The 24,610-nt window shown below is 34.6% G+C and overlaps 1 protein-coding gene across 1 annotated transcript in view; it reads left to right on the top strand.

The window, feature by feature from the left end:
- The first annotated feature begins 1,338 nt into the window (after positions 1–1,338).
- Positions 1,339–24,610, top strand: part of LOC149772750 (caspase-7-like) — a 59,296-nt gene continuing 36,024 nt past the window's right edge. The window contains exons 1-4 of the mRNA XM_089947345.1: positions 1,339–1,427; positions 5,428–5,566; positions 11,444–11,660; positions 12,964–13,058. Coding sequence (XP_089803471.1) covers positions 5,432–5,566; positions 11,444–11,660; positions 12,964–13,058 — 447 coding nt within the window. The 5' untranslated portion in view covers positions 1,339–1,427; positions 5,428–5,431. The remainder of the gene's footprint in view (positions 1,428–5,427; positions 5,567–11,443; positions 11,661–12,963; positions 13,059–24,610) is intronic.

Genomic DNA, 24,610 nt, shown 5'->3' with positions numbered 1-24,610 from the left:
AATGAACATCAGCATGATGCCTCAGTGTTAGACATCACTATAAACTGCCACACTGACAATGCAGACATCATAGCAAGATTACTGACATTTTTTAAAATAAAATTTACATAAAAATCCAAAACACATACACTACACACTTAGAACTAAAATTAGTCTGGATTATTCAAATATTTTGTGGGTTTGTTAAAAAAAAAAAGCTTGTTTATAGACACTTCAGTGTATAAAGCTCTGAAACTGCTGATGTAGGATGGATATTTCTCATAACAAGTTTTATGAGTGTGATTTAGTCGTAACTATTTCATGCTAGCTTCATTTACAGGTTGAAGTTGTCATGTGTTGAATATTTCTTACACTGTAAAACTCTTTAAAATGTTTCAGTCTATTGTAAATGAATTTTAAGGTTGGTATAAGAGAGCAGATTGTATAGTAGTGAAGGTATTACTATGATTTGCAATACCAATGGGATTACGCAGTTGCTACAGTACAGCTACCATCATTAGTCAATACAATTTTAAAATTCAACTGGTGTCAATGGCATTATTATTAATATATCTTTCAGTTCTTTTTATTCTCTTCAACTGTGTTACAAACAGGTCTTACCTGACATTCCTCTGCACTTGATTTCTAACTTAAAAATGTTCTTTAAATAACAGCATAATTCATTCAGTATGTTTTTATCAAAGTATAAATAATTTATTTGATAAATTCATGAGTACTATCTAAACAAGCTTATTATTTATTTGTTTAAAGCAAAGTGAATTTAATATAAAAAATGTTTCCAAATTTGACCAATATAAAAAGTTTAAATGTTTTAATCATTGCTTTAACAATTAGGAAAGATAAAAAAAAAATCACATTAACAGTCTTTAATAAAATGTATACGTTATACTACATACTCTTAGAAAGCATTTTGCAAGATTTAACTTTACCACCTATCACAAAATTCACTTGAAACTGTTATGGAAGTGAAGAAAAAATAATTAAATTGTCCTTTATATTTTCTAACTTCGCTGACACATCTTTGGGTCTTCCATCTAGTATACAACATACATTATTGTCAAAATCCCTTGTCACAACTTGTTGTTTTATTATTCATGTATTTTTCCCTGCAATTTAAAAAAAAATGCCTCTATTAATATTCTCCATCGTAAAGGCACTAATGGAACTGAATTGATACAAAACTACTTACTTATTTATCTTCAGTTTCCGGCGTGTGCGACAATTCGGCCATGTACGTCGAATTACAAAATCGGCCTCTAGATCCATTTTCTATCGCAATTTCTCGAGAAAGAGCGAAACAACTCCGGATTCCGAATTGTTGCGTTATTACAATTTAGAGCCAGGATATCGATTTGGAAACTATTAGTAATATCACGGGGATTCACCTTTAAAGCATCCCACATCAGATGTGTTTGAAAAATAGAATTGTAAGTTATATCACGTTTTTTTTTTTTGGTTTCCTGAATGTCACAAATTGCAAGGTAGTAGCATTTATAATATTATGAGGCTTCATTCAGAGCACATTGTGACAACGAGATGACGGAGGCGCGTTTTACAATTTACCTATAATTAGTATACGTACTATATATGTATATTACATAGTACCACAGGTGCTCGACGCGAGCTTGATGTTAAGAAGAAAAAACAATCATCTAAAGGAAAAAATCATACAGTGACAAAAATATCTTAGATTACCCTCATGACCCTTTCTGACATAGGACCCTTTCTATCATAATATATAAGATATATATATCTGTATGATTTTTTCCTTTAGATGATTGTTTTTTTTTCTTAACATCAAGCTCGCGTCGAGCACCTGTGCATAGTACACGTATTATTTATAAGTAAGTTGTAAGCAGCTGTAACACTGTAACAGCCCATCCCAAGTCATTTGTTGGTGAATTTTGTAACATTAATGTTCCAAATTAATTGGAATAAATTTCAAAATGTTATGAGAATTATGTATTTGTTTCAGAAAGTAAAATGGTATGCTGGAAAGATTTTCTTCACAATCAGAGTCAAAAGTCGTAAACAGAAGAGGGGAAAAATTACTGCGTCACCTAAACTAATTGTTTGGCTGATTGGTTGGACGACACTGGTGACTTCACATTAAAATTATGTTTAGTCTTTGGTTGATTGTTCATGGATTATTATGATTCCTAGGATTACACTATTAACCAGCAGTTTAAGAATGATTATATAACTGAAACTCGTGTCATCATATAAATAAAAGGCAAAGTCTAAATTAGTAACTTAATGCCAAGTGATGACTTACTGTGATATCGTAAGTCACATAATACTGCCAGGGAGTCCATGACATAATACTATTTCTAACACCATGAGACATATACATTATTAACATGTGTAAAAGAAACTGTTATTATGCACAAAATATCTATTGATTATTTTTCAGTTAATGACCTTTGTTTGAAAAAACAAAGTACTAGTTTATTCAGAACATTTAAAATATATTTGACATTTTTTGGGTAACCGTAGCAGACTAAAACTTAGAAAAATTCGTAGAACTGACTTTAACAATTTTTTTTGCAAATGGGCACTTGTTTTCTTTGTCTTGATGTGTGATGTGAATTTGATTTTTAATGTAGCTTTAACAATTTTTCAGTCATATCACTGCAGTGTGGCAGTTTATAGTGATGTCTAGCACTGGGGCATCATGCCACAGACATGTAGCATGATGTCCCACTCAGTCACATTATCCTGACACCAGGCCGACCAGTCCTAACACTAACATTTTTAAGCTGAACACCAAGCAAGGCAGCTGTTGGTACCATTTTTGTAAGTCTCTGGTATGACTCATCTGGGGATCGAACCAATGACCTCCCGCATCCGAGGCAGATGCTTTAACCACTAGGCCACCGGAGCGGTCATCTTTGTCTTGAATGTGCCAGTTGTTGGCTAAAAGAAATAGACTAAACTTTTGGTCCCAAGTCATGCATGTTAACCAATGAGCCACCTTGGCTGTTTCTGTGTTTGTAAAACATCTATTTATCTACTTTCCAGTTTTGACCTTCAACCATAAGTTTGAGATTTAAAGTAGACTCTTGAGAGTAAGAATTACCACAGGGCAAATATAAATAGGGTGTTTAGGGTGGAGATCTCAGTATGTTTGTCCCACAGTAAATATCTGTAGGTTGTGTTTTGCACAGTGAATCCTCAGATACCACGACAAGCAGACAAACACGGTTTAGTAGTGTTGCAATCAGAGCTTAGGCTTATGGGTTTCCAGGGATCGTCCTGGGCTTCGCCAATGTCGCAAATTGCGATTTTTTTTCCTTATTGGCGACAAAAATATCCCACCTGGCGATTTTTTTGGCGACATACTTTTTGGTTATTTAATTTGTACATACAATCATGGATTTGGACTGAATAAATTTAAAGCCAGAACGAAAGGAAGCCACAAACTTGACTAAGCAATGCATTGGAATCAATCTGTTACACAAACGATCCTTTGTTCTTATTGACAACCCTATCTTTACAGTGCATTGTTACGTCATAATCTGCTTATGCTGACATCTGGGCTGAGTACTACTGTATGCTGCGATACAGTCAATCATGCTACCGCACTATACCTACAACTGACCGACTTCTGAAGACGCGAATAGAACAGATACAATTAATTGTATGGCTAATCCTTCTGTTTTTTGTTTTTTTTATACATATACCAATACAGTAGTTTTGCTGAACCTTCATAGAAAACTGATAACCTTTGAAGTACCGACTACTGTGTATAAATACAAAGCAAATGGAAAAAATCTCAAATCACAATTACATCTGTCGCCAGTGCAGCATTTTACTCATTGATCTTTTCCTTTTGCCATCAATCCCGTGTTACGGCTACAGAGACTTAAACTCCGCAACAAGAAATAGCAAAAAAAAAAAAAAAAAAAAAAAAAAAACAGTTTTGCATAATTAATAATAATTATTTATTTCTCAAAATACAGGAGTGAAAGAATCCCTAAATTGGGTGTGAATTTACGCTTATATATACGGTCCAATATTGCCAGGAGTTGACTCGTGTAAGTTTCATTCGTGGGAATGGAGATCCTATTTTTCTTGTCGAGAAAATTTATACAGCATTCAGTGATCATTCTTGGGATTTAGGAAGCAATTCCCTACAAGCTTTGTGAAGCTAGCCATAAAAAGGGGGGGGGGCTGCTGAGAGACTACTGGTGTCACCTGCCAGCACTGAGGGCTGTGAACGTGGATTCAGTAAGATGAACCTCATAAAAAGTGACATCAGAAATAAGCTCTGCATCTCATCTCTCGAGAATTTAATGAGAATCAGCATATACAGATGTGAAAAATTAGACTTTGAAACTGCATTCAACAAGTGGGCAGCCCTAAAATGGCGACGGATCTTCATGTAACACTTTGTAACATTTTGTTAATGCTTGTTGTAATTAAAGTAGTAACTAATCCATCTTTTGTAATTTTCATTGCCTGTTACATTAATAGACTAAATTAACACTTGGAAAAATGTACACTACTTTTTTTGGCGACACTTTTTGAAAATTGGCGACAAAATATTGAGGTTGGCGATTTTTTTGGCGACAGCTTTTTAAAAGCCAGGACCATCCCTGGGTTTCCCACTATTGTTTGTCTCGTGTCCCTCAAATCTTGACCTTGGGTGTCCTCCTGGACATGCTTTTTTCATCAGAAAAAAATCTTAAAACACTCCCGCAACTTTTCATTAGTTGATATTCACCAATGTCTCTGTGCTAGCAGTGTCCAAAGTTGGGAGAGGTTATAAATTGATAAAACTGTTGTTGTTGTGAGGTTTAACGCCATTTTTCAGCACACGATAGATTCACCAAAAGAATGTATCTGGCAATGAAAACATCAAGAGTTTTTGATGGTTGGACAAGTTGCAATTTAAAGTTTCTGATAACCATTAATGTAACATATTTTCGAAGTTAAAGCCACACATTGGTGAGGAAGTTATAATTTATTTTGAGATTGACAGAAGTGACAGTTTATGCAAATGCACAATTTGTCATGTAATTAATGATTTGTTAGTTTGGAATGAAAAGTAATTCAGAAAACATGGGTATTTATTATAATAAATGCTGGCAGATAATGAGTGTACACTAAAGGTAAACAAGAGTGCAAGATGCAGAATTGAATATTCCATGGTGCAGATCATTTCAGGTTAACCAGATAATAAATGTTTTAGGAAAATATGACAATACAAACTACAAAGTGAAGTGGAAACACTGTTGAAGCAATCAAGATTTTCTCATTTTTATAGCACTGTTAGTTCGTTATTTACTGTTATTTTCATTTATCCCTTGAAAATGGTGGTTGTATCCCAAATCTGGAGGGAGAGACACATTGCCCCCTGCCCCTGGGATACTTGACGCAAAACTGACTTGTTTGCATATTGAATGTATTCTTTATGTATTACAGCACAATGGATGAAAGACATAAGGAAATTTTAAAGACAAACAGAATTAACTTCAGAAAGAACATAGCAAATCCAGATGACATCAATGATATGCTTTTTTCAAGAGGTGTATTTACAGAGAGCATGAAGCAAGAAGTTGAGGTAAAATTTATACATCTTGGAGAATCAATATTTCTAGATACATTTTTATTGTCTGAGATAGCATAAGATTCAATTATAATGGGCTTGTGAACCAGACAGTTATATTTGATTTTTCCAAGGTAAATTGCAATTTGCTGGCACATTTTGACATTTTGCACAATTTTGAAAAGTGCTTAAAGTTGAGGTTGGTTCAAAAAATGTCTTGATTTTTTTAATGGAAAAAAGTGTTGACTAAAGTACATTATAGCATATGTCACTATGGTTAATATTATGTCATTATCTGTAAATGCTGACATTTACAGGAAATGGGTTCATCAGTGTTGTGATAAGAGTTTCGGGCTTCACACAGCTGTTGAGTTCTTCTCTTTGATATTTATAACCAGATGTAATTGTCAAGATCATAACATGGTCCAGGAATTGCATGCTGCCTTGAAAAGTACTTGACCTTTGATTCATACTTGAAAATTGTTTTTACCTTAAAAGGTACTTGAAATAAGCCTCAGTCCTTGAAAAATATAAAATTAATTGACAAACGAGCGTATGAAAGTTTCTTTTCATACCATTATGTCATGTAATCAAAATAAAACTATTTGCTTTTGGGTGGTTTACAACACGTGACCAATCAGATATTTAGAATTGTGCATGGACTTGATTACAGAGCATTTACAAGTATGTTTCCAACGATCAATCTTCTTCATTGATTTATTTTCTGAGGCAGTGGTTCATCTTTGTACTTTAAATCATGTTGAATTGGCTGTTCAAACTCTCAAAATGAAAGATAATGAAAAATATACACAAAAATGGTCACAATTTGTTTTTGTTTTACATCCAAGCTTTTACCTCCTCCACTTATGATGATAAGTTAGCTATTTTAAAAATGCACATTGCGATTTGGCAACATATCAACCAATATTATAATAAAAAGGGATGGAACAGATCAGGTTGGAGGTCAGTGGTCAAAGGTTAGAATATTTGCTTATCGTTTAATATGGAAGAAAGTGAATTTGCTTTGTCAACATTTATTTCTTAATTTCAATACAAATAACTAAAAATAAACATTTTAACTATTTATTTCTTGCACTTAATGCAACAGTTTTAAATTTAATTTGTTTTCACTACTGTATTCAAAGACTTCTAATTTCCCCATAATTAATGTCATTACATACACAATACTGCCTCAAGACATATTGTGTAAGCAAGACCAAACAAAGCATAATTAGCTTATTTTCATGCATAAAATCAATGTTAATATACCGTTTTGTTCAGAACATGATACATAATGATATGAAAATAAGAAAAATAACTGCAAATGTTTTAATATTTGTTTTAAGGTGGTGCTCTACAGTTTCATATTTTGCATAGGGTTAGAATTTTAAAGAAAAAGAGTTTCCCGGGTGCTCTTACTGGTTATACTGGCTATTTAAAAAGGACCTTGTATATCTTAGAGGTATTATTCAAAGAACCTATAATTCCCTTTATTTTGGTATATGATTGATGGGTATAAAATGGGTTATAGAGTATACAGCTTGGCCTTACTTCAAATGTGCACCTTTCAAAAAACTGCTTGCTTCACTTGGTCCTTTTCTCTTCCTGGACTTCAGAGATAAATTGTATAAAAAAAAGAACTGTTAACTTTTTTAATACATTTTATGTAATTGGTAATTCATTCATTGCACTTTCAGAAGTTGTTATTGTCTAGTGGCAAAATTCATTTTCCCTATTTTAATAACTGCAAAAGATAGTGTACATTAGGCTAATTCAGACTAATATTTTTAGCACAAGGGAGCAGTCATTTTAGTTAGCTATGTGCTTAGATCATTTACAATTTCCACAAGTACAATATCCAATGAAATTTCAGCCACAGTACATGAAAGTAACATAGAGGTATGCCAGCATTTTCTCCATTGTGCATGTTGCAAATGTAAACAACATCACCTTACACCCACCACTTTCTCAGAAGTTCATAATATCTGTAGAGCATCCCCTTTAAAAACAATGCATATTCTCTACTCTACAAAAGTTTTGTCTGCATAATTAAATTGCAGTTCTGTACAATTTGCAACCAGGGAATAAATCGTCACAAGACTTTAACATACCATGATGCAAACAGAAAATTATTACTTTAGAGGAAAAAGTAAAAATTATTTAAAAGTTATTTGCATCGGTGACAATTGGTAGAGGAAGAGTTCTTATAAAACAGTTTGATTTTTGAAAGACTCAATAAACAATCTTGTAACAGATAAGGAGATTATTCTGTGGAATGGGAAAATGTATTGAATGAAGAGAATGATTTTAAGTGACAAACATTGTTTGTACCAAAGTGTAAATGATATTTTGAGTGGTTTTGCAATGCTTGTGTCAACAGTACCCCATTTGTTTACATTTCATGCTTAAGAATCAACTATTACTGTATGTTCACTTGATGTAAATCTGTTCTCAAGACCAGAAGAACCTTTTAATAATTAATATCACTTATAAATGAAGATATTCAATGCTTTGAAGTTTTATGTAGCTTTCTTACTACATACACATATATATCACATACTTCTCACAAATATAGCTCCCTTTTCGAAAGGTCACCTGTTTTATATGGCTACTTCTTTCCCGGTGCAGACATAGTGGCCATGTAAGAGGCAGACCATTGTACTGTCACTGTATGTGCTCATCAAAATGTGACATTTCTGGCCCACCTGAAACAATAGAAAATTACTTGCAGGATACAGTATTATTTTTACTGAGTTCAAATCTTTGAAAGAATACCATAGGAGTAGCTGCAAGTGCAAAATTGACAAGATCTAACAACTTGAGGTCGGCTCTAAAATCCCACTAATCAGTATAACTTTAGACTTATAGTGCTACAGTAATTTTGCTAGATCAGTGAGTAAAAGAGCTTTGAAGTCTCGAGGGAGGGTGAAAAACATAGAGGAATGAATTAGAAAATGTCAAGGCAGGGATTTACAAATTTTATTAAAGTCATATTGGTTTGTTGTTGCTGTTGCACACATGGCATGTAGTTAATACATCAGGTCCAGTTCATCAACAGGATAAAAAAGGACAATAACTTGTTTGTCAGGCTATTCTCTGCCAACAAGGATTGATCAGTACACAATCCTTACACAAGTGTACACCTATGAGAGGCATACAAATCTTTTAGACTGGTTGACTGTTTTTTTGTGTATGTCAAGCTCTCTTGTATGCATTAAATGACAGTACATTTATGATTAAATAATTTTCTTTCTAATCCCCCTACAATTAGAAAGTCACTATATTTTTCGTCTAAAAGATATGGTGGGGTGGAGCTCCCACTAAAATTTCAATTCTAGAATAGACCCATTTTAGGCACAAGAGAGATAAATTGCCTTATAATATAAATCTTATTCATTTAGCTCTCTATCAAGGCCATTCTTGTTTTCAAGAAACCATGACAGTAGCATATATATCACAGGCATCATAGCAGTCACTTTATTGACAGTAGCATATATATCACAGGCTTCATAGCAGTCACTTTATTGACAGTAGCATATCTATCACAGGCTTTATAGCAGTCACTTTATTGACAGTAGCATATATATCACAGGCATTATGGCAGTTACTGTATTGACAGTAGCATATATATCACAGGCATTATAGCAATCACTTTATTGACAGTAGCATATCTATCACAGACATTACAGCAGTCACTGTATTGACAGTATCATACATATCACAGACATTATAGCTGTCACTTTATTAACAGTAGCATATATATCACAGACATTATAGCTGTCACTTTATTAACAGTAGCATATCTATCACAGACAGCAGTCACTTTATTGGCAGTAGCATCCTTGGTATCACAGTAGATTCAATTTAGGGGTTAACCTTTTTAGTTCCTTAGGACTTTTGGGAGGTGGAAGTTACAACTAAGATTGTATTTTAAAAAAATTAGGGTATGTTGTTTGGTACAAACTTTTATTGTTGTTGTTTGCTTCGACTGTATTAAATGAAGAATAAACTTGAAAACAAAAGCGTCAATTGCATCTTGAATTTAATTTTGATCATAGTGACATTCCATGTTTAAAAATATGGTTGGTTGGCAGTTAAAAATAAGGTCGGTCAGTTCTCAAAGAATTTTTTTAGACACATGCTCCAGTTTGGTGATAAAAATAAACTCACGAGCCTTGACTGAAATTCCACAAGCCCAGACTCCAGTTTCCACATGCCCAAAATTTCCCCTTTTTCAGTATTGTCACACAACGTTGCCATAGCTACAATTCAGATATAAATTCAATAGCGTTCAAAGGGGTTTGAATGTAATGCAGGTGTCATTAGTGTTCATTAATACACTCACTAGGGGCTGGATGGTCCTGGTGTTGCAACTTCTCTGCTGGATTCTCAGAGTGAATCCTGGTCAGAGCCATGTTGACATATGTCGATGTGTTTTTTGCAGTATGTGCAAAGAATTAATATCCCCCACTGCCTCCTTTTGTTTTTTGGTTGGCATGCTTCACGCAGTAAAACTCCTGTCAACTAAGAGAATGATAATGCTTTGCATCCTATATGTGCAGTAAAATCTGACTTCAAAGAAATGTTGCCGCTGTTCACAAACTTGTCAAAAATTTAATACACATAGGTTAAACATTCTCATTCAAAGCGACATTATGTAATAGCTTTTGTTTTTGTACACACATCAAGCATCTCTTAATGGGTTGTTCCACTTCATGATCCTACATAATTATACAAATCAGCACAGTATGCCAATTTCAAACATTATCAAACATATCTCACTAGTTATTGTCAGCCAATTAAGTAATTTGTGAAATGGTGGTTTGTACATGAGCCCTTTGCCTTTAATTGCTGCTATTTAAACTGCCCAAGGAATAGTTTTAAATCAGATCCAATCATGACAGTTTATCATTTATAATGCTACATATAATGGGCATATACTGAAAGGCGTGTTGTTTTGTTTCTATTTTCTTTTTTTTTTTGTTTTCTTCAGATTACTGAAAATTGTGTTTTGTTGAAACATGACAGCTGAGGTAATGGGAGTACAGAACTGTATTTTCAGCATGACATGCCATGTTTCAGTTTGACTAAAATTGGATCTCAATTTCATGTAGTCACAGTGGTATCTGATTTAGATCACAGGGGCTTGTATCGTTGCTTACAATTTAACTGTTAGTCATACATATATTATAAAATAATTCACTATATATATATGACTGACAGTTAAGTTGTAATCAGCGTTACGAGCCCCACTGATTTAGATTGCGCTGTATCAGGTATGTCAACATTGTCAAAATACATTTACATCTTTCATCAGGCAAATTAATTTTATTTTTTGACAATCCTGATGGGCACTTCACTTGGAATACTGGATGGGCCTGATTTAAAATTAGAGGGGCCAGGGCATCTGGCTATCGGAATTTTTGAGCAGTGTCAATTGGGGGATGGGTAACCAGAACCATGCATGCTTTATTATTTTGGCATACTTTGTGTAGCCATAGGTACAAATATATCTGATATAACCACAATACAGAAAGAGAAGAATTAAATAAAAAGTCATTGACTTAATGTTCAGATGATGTAGTCTGTTTCATAATGTAACCAATTTAAATGCTTAAGATGATGTACAAGAATATGGGAAATTTTAATGTTCAGTGGAGAATGTAAGAATTTGATGATGTTCTATCATTTAATTTTTTATTCAGAAATGAGGCCTAAATATCATCATAGTTATATATAGAAATGGACTATCATTTGTACAGCATGTGTCAATATATATATCCTTACATGAATATTGTGATCGCATCGAGCACTATTTGTTCATTGTATTGTATTTCTGGCTATTATAATTTTGCTTAAGAATGAATAACAATCTTCTCTTGTACATTTCAGGCAGAGAAGACTCCCATTCAGAAGTTACAGAAGATAATGGATATTGTTCCAAGACGAGGCAGTGAAGCTTTTGACATATTTTACGAGGTTTTAGTAGAGACTGGGAATGGTACTGCAGCTGATTTTCTTAAACCAGAGCTCAGGGCATATCGACTACAGAATCCTGGCCAGCCAGTTCGAAGCATGGGAATGTCAGCTAATGATCAACTTCCACCTGGTAGTTTGATTTTTTTATAAAAAAAATTCTCTTTTAGTTGTCTGACAAAGTATATGAATTCTACCAGCATTTAAATAAAAAGTGTGTAAATCAATCCTTTTGGGCAATAGTACTACTAAGTTTGTTGTTTTAACCATGATTTTACATTGCACAGACTAGCAGCTGTTTCATTTTTCCTCAAAATATAATTTTTCTTTATTTATATTTTGTACATTAAGAAGATCTAGGCTACGGTCAAGTTCATTGCTTTTCATCAGAGAGTATATGCAATGGCCTTTATTTGACTTACAACTTTGCGCATCAATTTCATTTCCACTTAGTAAACTCTGAAGGTTTAATTTGGTTTCTTGGGGTTCGATGCCATTTCAGTATGTGATACATGGCAGCCAGTTTATTTGGTGATAGAAGAACCCAGGAAGCACCACCAAGCTACGGAAAGCTACTGGCAAGCTTTCTCATATACCCACATTGATCAAGCCGAAACCTGAACTCCCGCAGATGATGTGAGTGATCTATAAAGGTGAGCTTCTTAGAGCACTCTGCCCCCACCCTACTTGTCGACTTGTCACCTGCCAACCTTTGAAAGACCTGATGAACTGAAATCAACTTTGGCATGAGGCTTTACTGTAAAATTTAAGTCATGTTGATTTTCCAGTTTTTATTTCTTCACAATTTACAGTTCTGATCTTGTTTGACTTAGGAAATTTCCCCATCATTATAGGCATTGTAACTTTTGAAGGACTTTATAGATTGATTGTCAGTTTGGTATAAGGCTTTATATTAATGTCAAGGTCGATTTTGCTGGTTTCTGGCAAACTTGCTTGGAGTTGTGGCCCCTGTTTGAGCCATACCTTCGCCTTTGCCACATTGCATTTTATTGGCAGAGACATGTGGGATATTTACACATTTGTGAATATGTTACTGACCTCTGTCCATGGTATTTAATTCAAGGACTTATGAATATATTAACTCTATCACTGAAGTAAATATTTTGGGGTTTTTTTACAACCAGAAAGGGTATCTTTGATTTTTTTCAAGACTATCTTCAGTGGCAGAAAATAAATGGAAGGAAAAAGCATAGCTGTCATTAATTCCTAAAAATTATGTTTGGACAGTGGTGCTTGAGTCCCTTTAAGGGAATCTTGTTTTTTTTAAAATAAAAATATTGTTAGTGTTCAGTTTTAAAAAGCCTGGTGAAAGTTTAAGTGGTTTGGTAAACATGCATGCATTACAGAGTAATTGGAGATGCATGTAGTTTGTTAGTCCAAGCTTTCTATAGTATTATCATAATGTCTTTTTTCAGAATGGCCAAATGAGCAGGCAATGACAGATGCGATAGAAGTTAAGCCCTGTAAACGATCATCAAGGGTGTTCAGAGAGCACTGGAACGATGCAATGGTAAAAAATCTTTCATATGGAACAATTAACTACTAGGAACCATGTAATTTTTAAGAACTTTAATTTTGACCAAGTTTAACAAGACAACTAAGTTTGTGAACATTTTATTTATTTTAATAGCATGCAAGAAATATCATGTGAAAAATAGCCTTAGTGTTGATACAAAAATACATCTTGCAAATATTATGACAATTTAATATTAAAATATTTTTTACAATAAATAACAGCGGGGGTCTGTATATTTAGACCATTAAGCTGTAATTTTCATTGCTTTGTTACTAGTCAAAATGTACTTGATGTTTTGTCATTTATAAGTCATTTCAACAATGGTGGCCATTAGTGATTGTGTCTGCCCATATAAAAGCATATACTGCGTGCAACCTAACTGCATCAAAACCAATTTTTCTTCCAGGGTCTTAGCAGTTTGGATTAAGTTTCATAGCATTACACCTTTAGGGGGAGAAGGGGGCTAAGCTTTTGTATTTTGCTAAAGTTTTTTGCACAATGTACATATAATGTTATACCTGGATTCATTAAACCTGGTGAGTGGTTGATTACTGCAAATTCCTCACAAAGGTAAGTAACTGCTATATTTTATGCTTCACAAAAGAAGGTCACTGTCAACTACATTGGACATTTTACTTAATTAGGTTAAGTTTGTGCAATTAGCTAATGACCACATATTTTGCATCCTGTGTACACACTGTTCCACCTAGATTCATGAAGACATACATCTTGTGGTGTGGATGTTTGAGCATTATAGTCACATGACAAAAGCATTTTTTGTGATCCGTTTTTTATGCTTAATTGATTTTAGTTCAGTTTTGGGGTTTTGGTAGTAGCAGCAGAGAGGGTGAACAACCTCTAATCGGTTCACTGTCCATTTTGCAAAATAAGCCTCCCTGGAAAAATCGCAAACCCCCCCAAAAAAAATCGCGATTGTCTCATTATCTGGTACAAGACAACCCTGTCAACAAACTTAATAAATTCTAATTGACCTACCCAGCCTATTGCTGATAAGTTTTTCTGATCGCAAAAAATCTCAGGAAAATACGCGATCAAGTCGGTGTCAAGTTTGAGACCACACCGTCTCTGCTGCTATTATCCGAAAATTGTATCAAGACCGACTCGGTATCGTGATCAAGGATCATGTAAATATATTGTTATAAATCCATGCGGGGATAACAGAGCCTGACTAAATAAATTTCTAAACTTAATTATGTCCATATCCCCGCTACACCAGGTCTGATGAATATTTCATAATGTGTGAGTAACAACTCCGTTAAACACAGCAAGAATATTGCAAGTATCCCTGATCACTTTTGGAGTTTGTGTATATTGCTAGGTTACATAAATCACATCAGTGTTTTTGTGTCTACCTGAAAAAAATATTCTAGCTGGATTGGACTGTTTGTCCAGCATTATATCATCGTACGTGACTAAATTGCTAACGAATCCATCAAGATCGTCTACAGATGGCGCTTCATCAATATCCGTGATAAACTCAATAACATCATCGTCATTTTCATTTTAACAAATTTGCATTTTCATTAAAATCCTTAAGTACATCATAGCACCACTGGTCATCTACAAACTGAGCTACTTAATACAACTTATCCCACCTGAGCCATCTCATTATCAAATTAAGTAGCAGTTGTGTTTTACCACTTCCAGATGGTCCTATAATAATAATACAAACATAATTTGGTAGTGCAATATGATGCTTGACTGGCTCTTGTTGTTTTGTCGCAGAAAAATCAATTACATTCATGGTATATAAAAGATAAACAAAATATGGATTTATATTGTGTGAAATGAAGGGCGCATACCCCAACAAGTGATCTAACAACTATTACAACAAAAAATAAGAGATCAGCGGTTATAGGTAGGTGTGAACGATGCGGTACAAAAAATTTTAAATTTATTCGGGTTTTAAAGAAAGCAACATGGAGGTGATATTGCTGCAAAATTAACAAAGTTACCTGGGACTCCTTGGGCTAAATATCCAAGAGAAAAACACCTCCCAGGATAATAATTATTGTGGTCCTGGAACCAGGCTAGATATCAGACTTGACAATCAAGACCAGCCAAAACCAGGTGAGTATCCAATAAATGCTATTGATAAAGCATGTCATGCTCATGATGTAGCTTATAAAAGTAAAGATCTACAGCATAGTCACATCACAGATATGAAATTAATTCACGCGCTAATTCCATTACAAATAAATCTTTCAATTAATCTCTAGTATAATTGGTTAGTAAGATCTGCAATGAAAGGTAAACTCTGGTAATTAATTAACTGATTATAATGGAATAATAATAGAATCGATTTATTATTCTCAAAAGAGGATATTGGAAAGGTAGAGCAGCGATTCGTAAACTCACCGAAGCAGCATAAGTTACATGTGTTACTGCTGAAAAATGGTTATCACGACAGGTAATATGGCAAATTTAACTACCACCGCCTAAAACAATATGGTATGCACATTTTGATGTCAGTTTTCCTAATGAAGTTCAGACCTGCCAACCCTCCTGAAAAAATCGGGAGAATCCCGAATTTTGGATCTATCTCCCGATTCCCCGATTTTTCAGCTCCTCAAGAAGCAAAAAGTCTGTATTTTTTTTTATACAAAAATAGCATTTTCCGTTTCCCTGTTTCTGTATCTGGCTTTTCTGTGTCTGGTATGTTTCTTAGTACTTTACCATATCCGGCTTGATTCGGATCTTTTCCGGTTTTCACCTGCCAGTTTTTAAGCTGGATTCAGAAGTTTTGACAGAACCAACCAAGCTCTACAGCATGACAAGCCCCTAATTCACAAGACCAGAGACATTCTACTATCTATGTACCGAGAATTCCTTTCTATTGTTATTAAGCCAAAGTACTTTGTTGACAAGACAGACATCACAGCAATTGATGTAAAAGATGAAAGTTTGTACATTTGTTCTCAGGACTTGTACTTGGGTGAGGCAACCAACAAACTTCTAGAGAAGATGAATAATGAAGCACAGTTACAGACAAGAATGCACTGTAGGGCATTTCTGATCAAATCACTGTCATACATGAAGGAAAAATTTTCATTAAAGAATGACTTACTCATTCATGCAAGCATTGCAGATGTGGCTAAACGATCTCTAGCATCATTTAAGGACCTGGCCTTTTTCTCCAGCCGAATGGAAGGAATCAACACTGATGAGCTACATAGAGAGTTTCATCTGTACCAAAGCTACAATCTAGACACAGAATTGAATATGGAAAGAGCAGATCATCAGTGGGTTGCTCTCGGGGAAAAAAAAGGATCTGGCCAACTGTTGTTTCCAACCCTAGGGAGAGAATGCTATCAGTACTTTCAATACCGCACAGCAACAGCAATGCTGAGAGAGCATTCTCAATGGTCAGAAAAAAACAGAACTAGTCAAAGAGCCAGCCTGTCAGCATCAACCCTGGAAGCTATTCTTGTTAGCAAATTTGGCACCCAAGGACAAGTAAATGATGAACTTTTGCAGAAATGCAAATCTGCAACATTCAGTGGGCTGAAATAAAAAAATATACATCGTTATCATGATATATACACCTTACTCTTGTACCTCCTGATTTTTAATGGTGATTTTCCTGATTTTGATTTTTTCAATGTTGGCAAGTCTGGAAGTTCATCAGGCTGATATTTTATTTTTACCACATGATACTATACATCGTAGCACGTACGAATAAGCGCTAACTGTCGTTGATGTTCCAAGTAGATACAAAGAACCAGAGCCAGCAGCTGAGGTAGCTTCTGTGTTTAAACGAATTTATCAGCGTGGTAGTCTGCGATGGCCACAGCTGTTACAGGTTGATCCTGGCAAAGAATTTCAAGGTGCATTATCATCGTTAATGAAACAACATAACGTCACCATCAGACAAGGACATACTGCAATTCATCGTGATCAGGCAATTGTTGAACGATTTAATCGAACACTTGCTGAGCGGTTATTTGGATATCAATACGCGAAGGAATTCATTCAAGACAAGAGATATCGCAAATGGGTTCCAAGATTACCAAGTGTGATAGCTGCACTAAATAATGAAGTAACTCGAACAACTGCATTGAAACCCGTTAATGCAATGAAAAGCTCACGTATAACAATACAACGACGTGATTTTTCAAAACAGCCAGTGCTGGGCAATGTGACTATAAGATATTTATATGAGCCAGGTGAACTTGAAGGTGGTAAAAAAAGAGCAACTGATCCTATTTGGAGTATTACGACTCACAAGACATCTAACATAGTAAGATCCTCGGGCAGACCCACAATCTACAGACTGGATTCAGCTGCTCCTCAACGTGGATTTACACATGAACAATTACAAGTAATTCCTGAAGACACAATTACCACTGCGATCACTTAACTACGTTGATTACGTTCAAGACAGGTCAGTATCACATTTTCTCGTGTATGACTGCAACTGTTATCTTTTCTATCCATGGTAAATTGTTTTGGATTATTACTCGAATTCTGCCATAACATTATACAATTACAACTTGTACAATGATTATTCTGCTGTTGTTTCAGTACGTTGATAAATTCAATGTCAAGATCAAAATCGCATTTTTTTTTGTTGTCACTTTGTTTATAATCAGCTAATTTTTTTTCCTACTATATCGTCATTGATCACTGGTGCGTGCATCGTAATCCTTCGCAGTTAAGATATTTTTCTAACTCTAGATACTGCTAAATGAACTAAGTTTGACCATTCGATACAATCATCAACAATCCAAACAACTGTATCAGTAATAGTTAACCCCTGAGATGAGTGAATTGTCATTGCCTATCCTAGTGACCACGGAGATTTATCCAACGATAATGCATTCTATACAACACTGACATCAACTAAAACAATATCATTCATCACCAGATTTTGTTTCTCGGTTTGTCTCAGTATGTCAATGTCATTATTCTGTCGCCGTGTATCAGTTGGTTTATAACACAACGGTACCCGTAACACTGAGATTTTTCTTTATGCGCTTCAAACAACTTCCATTGAAGTGTGTCTCTAACTATCTTTCTACTTGCCACTGTCAGATCATTTGGTTTCCACATTTGTAAAAAGTCGTTCATGGAAGTTTCTGGAATTACCCTGCATATTATTTCACATTGAATTTTGTTCCATTGTGATCTGATTAATTTTTTTAATTTTCTTAATTCTGCATCAAGTGATCTATGATCATCGGTTTTTTCTTGATAGTAATATTCAAAATCTTTTAGCTATTGATGTGGAGATGGTCCAACAAATGGAGGTGGTTGACCGTGATCGCCTTACTTTATCAAAGCTACATTCTTTAACAATAACCAGTTGAGAGACATTTTTAATATATCCAACGACACTGTGCATAACTCATCCCAAATGATGATAGCAGGAATATATTTATCTCCCATTCGGTCAGGAGTCCATGCATCACCTTTATATCAAAAAAGCTGTGGTAAGTACAATAATTGAATCCTCATTGTTTTATTTCTCGTGCAAATCTATGTGTTGGTGTAAGCACAATCATATCATTGCGGCTCTGTCGAAATAATACAATAACTCGTGTTGTCTTACCACAACCCCCTGGTCTGCTTAAATAAACGGTTTTATGTCTTGGATACTGGACATACATGGATGGTTTCAATGACAATTCTGATATCTGATTGCTGCAATAATTATCTTTAACCACAACATCTGCAGATTTGCAATAATCACGTAACATTTCTATTTTTATTCTCCATGAGCTCCATGATGCATCAGTGGTTGTAAAACAAGCCAGTAATTCTGAATATTTTTTATCAATATAAAATGAATCCATGGCAACTCTGACCGCTGTGCGAGGAAATTTATTTATCATCGATAATAAATTTATGGAAACATAAGCGAGCATTGAAGATCTTAAATGAGTATATTGAGGAGATTCTCCACTTATAAAATTTACAACAGTACCCAACCATGTTGAGTCAGATAAGTAAGCGTCATCCCGATTACAAAATATATTTTTCACTGCTGCATCAGTGACCACAAATTCATATTCGGCGGGATCCATAATCAATAATTTTTCACTGTGGCAAAATGAGCCACGACTGACGGAACTGTAAAACAATTACTCAGTAACTGGTTAATGTTTTCCATTGAGAATCTTCCCGCGAGTTTTCTCATTGTTTCATGAAGAGATTCTCGAAGATATAAATCGCCGTTGGGTCTTACAAATTGATCATATTCTTCATCAGAACTTTTAAATAACCACACTGACACAGGATCATTTCTACTTAATGTGTGAATAAAATCAAACATGTTTTTTTCAGAATTTTCAGATGGGTAAAATCTTACAGTACGATTCCGTGGGAATATTGTTACTGCATAAGTCCATGCATCCGCATTGTGATAAATAATTTTTAATTGGTTACCCTTTTCCTTTATTCGCTGATTCATATAAAATCTCTCCCGTTAACGTTTTTACTACCATTGGAAATTTTAATTTACTTGATAACTTGGTAACATCATTTATTGTAGCTCAGGTATTCTTTACTGATTCAGCCCACTTGGCACTTGACACTATCGGTCGAATAAACCAGTCAGTTTTGTTAGTAATGCCAGTTATCTTAGATTTAATGTTGGCAAAAAGAAAATTTATTACAATCACAGGTTTGTATTTGAATGTTTCCATGGGGAGATCAAAGACGGTCTTGTGATCGATGATATTGACGGAAATAAAGCTATCACACAGACTGAGAATGCTGCACGTGGGAATGCTGGGGAAAACAGAAAGTCTAGTGTAGTTAAATCTTTCAATATAGAGACCAGCAAAGAGAGAATTTTTCAATCAATGAACATGGCTGGTAAGTATTTAGGTATTAACTGTGGGGGTTATGATATGTTGCAGAAAATATAACCAAATCAGCTTTTTCAAACAAGTATGAAAGTTGGATCTCATTCTCTTATGTAAAGATACAGGCAATGAACGGAGACAACTCTACTGAGGCTATTAATGTGGTTGATAATAGAGTTATCCTTGTTTTCTGTTCTGATTAACCGAATTCTAATTTCACTATCATTTGTTCTGTACTGCGCATCACAATGCTACCTTTAATAAGCAATACTTGTGTAGCTGAGTGTTTTCTTAATTATATACACATTACAGTTTTTCATAGACTTAAACGTAAGTTATTATTCTTTCCTCACTGTCCTTGATTTCAGAATACCTATATGGAAATAAAATATAAACGATTACTTCCTGTAGATAAAACCAAGGTCTGTCAACACGGGCAGGTGTAATTGTTTATCTAAGATAAATATTTTTTGTCACAGACAATATACTTGTTTTGCTGAATCTGTCTGGTTTATCTATATTTTTTCTACGATATTTAAGAAAACAAGCAGCAAATAAACCACACCCATCATGTGAGTTTCTAAGTATCAGCTTATATACTATACGACCCCATTTTCTTATTGGGGTTTTCAAAACTCAACAACAAACACACCTTTCCGCCATGTCAGTATTGATTCGTAAAGAAGATTCAGACAGCAATGCGTCAGTCACTAGCTACAGTAGAAGAAGAGCGAGTAAAGGAATTTGTTTCGTTGTCTCGGGCCATCAAAAACATTAGATAAGAATTATCTCATGAATATGAAGCAAAGAAGATAATACGCGTGTGAGGCAACTAAGAAAAATTCTGTCTAATGAAAACGAAAGTTAGACTATTCGTGGAAATGAAAGTAAAAGTAGTATGGCAGTCAGTAAAAAATAATTCTGATTACACTGACAGATTTCAGTAAAATATACCTTTTTTTTTCTTCACCAAAATGTTGGATTTGCACAATATTTACTACCTATTACCCTATCAGAATTGAGAAATTTGACAGATTTTCAGAAAAAAATAAATTATAATATTTTTGTGAAATCTGAGTGACAGCTTGGGTCTAGTCAGTCAGTAAAAAAAAATATCCACCTTGACTGTCAAAGACAAGGAGGACAGTTATTTTTTTTAATACTTTTTTCTTGATAACACTGTTAGATCCTTAAGATGAGATCTTAAGATCGGAAATCTTAAGATTTTACATATAAATTTATATTTACAGTCTGATTTCTTAAATCCAACAAATGCCATTGCTGGTCAGTTAACTTGAAATTTATTCTTGATAACAGTGGATTATGACATCGTAGATAGACTGGATTGATCGGTTCTTGTACAATAAAAAATCCGGGTAGTTCTTTCGGTGTGAACGAATAAAGAATAAATCCTTGTTGTGCTTGATTTGATATTGTTGTGTCTGTGCTGTAACTTCCATCAATTACATTACACACAAGATTGACCGCAACCGTTGGAGTTATATTTACGATTTCTGGAGATACATGTCATCCTTATCCTTGCAGATTATTGTTGTAGTTGCCAGTGGTAGTGTTTTTCTCCACTGCGTAAGTATTTCAGTAAAGAACTCATTGATGATATAGTTGATGGATTTTCTTAATTCAATTGCGTTATATCATGGAAATTTAAACTCTGGCAGCGACGCTTCTTTTATCGAGTATGCATATAAAAATTGGTGTTTATATCTATTTATTTTGTAAGTGTAATCAGTTGTTGCCTGGATTTCTTGCTGGTTAATATATTCCATGTCAGATACAAGCTGATTCAATATTTCTGTTTGTTTAATGATTTTGCTATGTGAACTTGTTATATCAAAAAGATGTTCTTGGAAACGTTGCTGTAGTTTTTCTTGTTGTCATTTACTTTCTTGATTAATGATTTAAAAAATGTTTTGATGTCTCCCAGATGAATAACAATAAATTTAGATTCTCCTCCTACCACAAATGATAGTTTATAACCAAATGCCATGATATATTGTCCTTATCGATAAAGACAAATTTACTGCCCAATATTGAATTTTTTATATCAAATAAATGATCTTTGTAACGTGGGGTAACATCTTGGTATGATTGTTTATTTATCGTAAAATCAGACTGATTCAGGTGATATCATTTTCTCAGGTGGAGGAATTTCAGGCCATCCAAACACCGTTCTGATCGAAGATTGATATATAGTCGGGAGAGTTTATCTCGATTGCAGATGAAAGCATTGGTTCATGAGCTGTTAGTGTTATTTTAGACTCCTTTGTTGTGATATTTTTATTCTGCGTGCTAATTCCTCATTGATTTCTTAAATTTGAAAGCATCCAGTTGGTATTCCAACAACGTTCCAGTCGGGTGTACCATCTTGTTTAATTTTTTTTGCAAACACAAACGAATTATTTGCTGGTAATCCACCAAATGATACTGAGCTAATATTTGGCCAACTATGGTATACTCGCAACTGTGCTAACACGATTTGCTTACTCGAATCGCAATTGGAAAATTAAAACTGAATTCAGGCGTAGTTGAGCTTATTGTTATCATCGTGGTTTTCGGGGGGGTTGTATTTGCGGCTATCTGCTGAAGTAGTTCTGTCATTATTGTTTTTATTTTCTTTCAAATGATGGTTTATTACTTCATTGTATGTCTTAGCCATTAACGTGAATTCGGAATCTGATATTTTTTCATCATTGAGGCTTGATGATATCAGCGATGATAATTTTGATTATGCGGCTGTTACCATGTTTAATTTTACAGCATAGTCATTTAGTTTGGCGCCCGTGCATGTTGATATCTTTTTTGCAATAATATTAAAAACACCTGCGATGGCAGCCGATGATGAAATGCATATTGTTACTGCTACTGCAGTTGTTACTGATGTTAGCACTGATAATACTACTCCGGTGGACGCAACTAACATAGATACCAAATAAACTATAGCATCTAGCATGATTACATGCCGCTTGTATTTTTTTATACTTTCAACGTATACTGGTCAATGATGGTTTTTAACTCTGATTGCCATTCACATACCAGATCGTATCTGTATTGTTGAACAATTAATGTTGTTGACGCTTTGCTTGACTTCGTCAACACCATTATTATTTTATGCAATAACCAATTGAGGTGTTTCAGCAACAAATTCCAGACACCACCAGTAAGATGTTGCGATTAATTTCTTATCAGCTGCTTCTAGTATAAATGTTTATTCGGTTCCGCTATTTAATATGATACAAAACTTGTTGATTGAATGACGCCATGGATACATTGCAAATATCTCGAATTTTGCAGCACTGAACACAGACAGCCTATACTCAGCAGTAACTTTTGCAGTATGTTTGATAGTATTATTTTGTTTTGACCATGTTGCAAACCTGGATGACACCATGTATACTATGTTGGTAATATGCCCAGGAGTTTCTCCAAGTGGAATTTTAATCAGATGAATTTTGTTAACAATATCAGGAATTCCACTTACGATATCTTCTTGTGTTTTCTTAATCATATTAATGGTTATCTTGATATCAGAAAGTTTCATATCAGTAGTGAGCGCACTGAGCATTCGTCAGATTATATCATTCCATCTGATATTGCTGGCTTTTGCTTGCCATATCGATCCTGAAAAATAACAACCTCATCTGGGTCTAACCCGGAGAAGTTTAAAAGATTATCGATTTCATCTTTAGTCGCATATTTTGATAAATCAATATCTTGTTTTTTGTCTTGTGCTGAGAGATCTTCCATAAATATCAACCATATTATCTTTAAGGGTTGTTTAAAATGATAAATTTTGCTGCGGTGTACTCGTGCACAACTTTGTGAAGTGGTTTGGTTGATTTTGATAACGCGTCAAGTACATTAATTACTTCACGGCCACATATTGGTGGATCGGTTAATGTTTGTGTTGGTATGTTGAGTACCAAACTGGAGGACTTGGAGTGCTTTGTACGTATTTTAGAAATTCGACTGGTGGTGCAAGCCCATACGAATCGATATAAACAATTCCAAATGGATCAATCGCTTAGGCAACCCAATGAGTTCCTGGACCATCGCTGTTATCAAGATTAATAATTCCTGTTCCATTGGTGCTTGGTTGACTCGATAACTAATCTTGCATAAAAACACCTGAAACTTTTTATTTTAAGTTGTTTAGCAGCATCGAGTAAATCAAAATTTGACATTGGTGAAACACTCTGTGTTAAAAATGTTTTGGGTACCATGAGGGCAGAGTTCCTGGAAGTCTTAGACCTGCTTTTTTATTATTATATCACTTCCCATTTGCTTTCTTTAATGCCATTCCAGCCGTAGTTCCAACTGCACCTAACATGGCTGCTTTTGCAACAGCTGGGACAGCAGCAGTAATTAATGCTGTTTTAGTCAACAATAACTTGTTTGTACCACCATTAGCAATTTGTTCTTGCTTTAGTGTTATTTTTGTTGTAATTCTTTTACCTGACCAGGAGTCAGAGTGACATTAACATGACTATATGACATTTTTTAAATTAATGTGGTTGGTCTAATTGTCTACATGTTTTCTACTGGTTCGTCAACAACTTTCATTTGTCCACCAACACTTTCAAGTAGCATTGCTTTATCACTGAGTATGACCGCGATTGCCCTACCATTAGGAGCAGCTGAGCGAGCTCGAAAGGTTATATCATTGATAGATTGTCTGAATAAATCCAAGTGTTCCAA

Source organism: Sinohyriopsis cumingii, unplaced genomic scaffold, assembly GCF_028554795.1.
Source record: "Sinohyriopsis cumingii isolate HCF-2022 unplaced genomic scaffold, ASM2855479v2 utg001176l, whole genome shotgun sequence".
Classification (NCBI taxonomy): Eukaryota; Metazoa; Mollusca; class Bivalvia; order Unionida; family Unionidae; genus Sinohyriopsis; species Sinohyriopsis cumingii.
The sequence above is the reverse complement of the archived record's forward strand: the minus strand, read 5'-3'. Positions and strand labels throughout refer to the sequence as shown.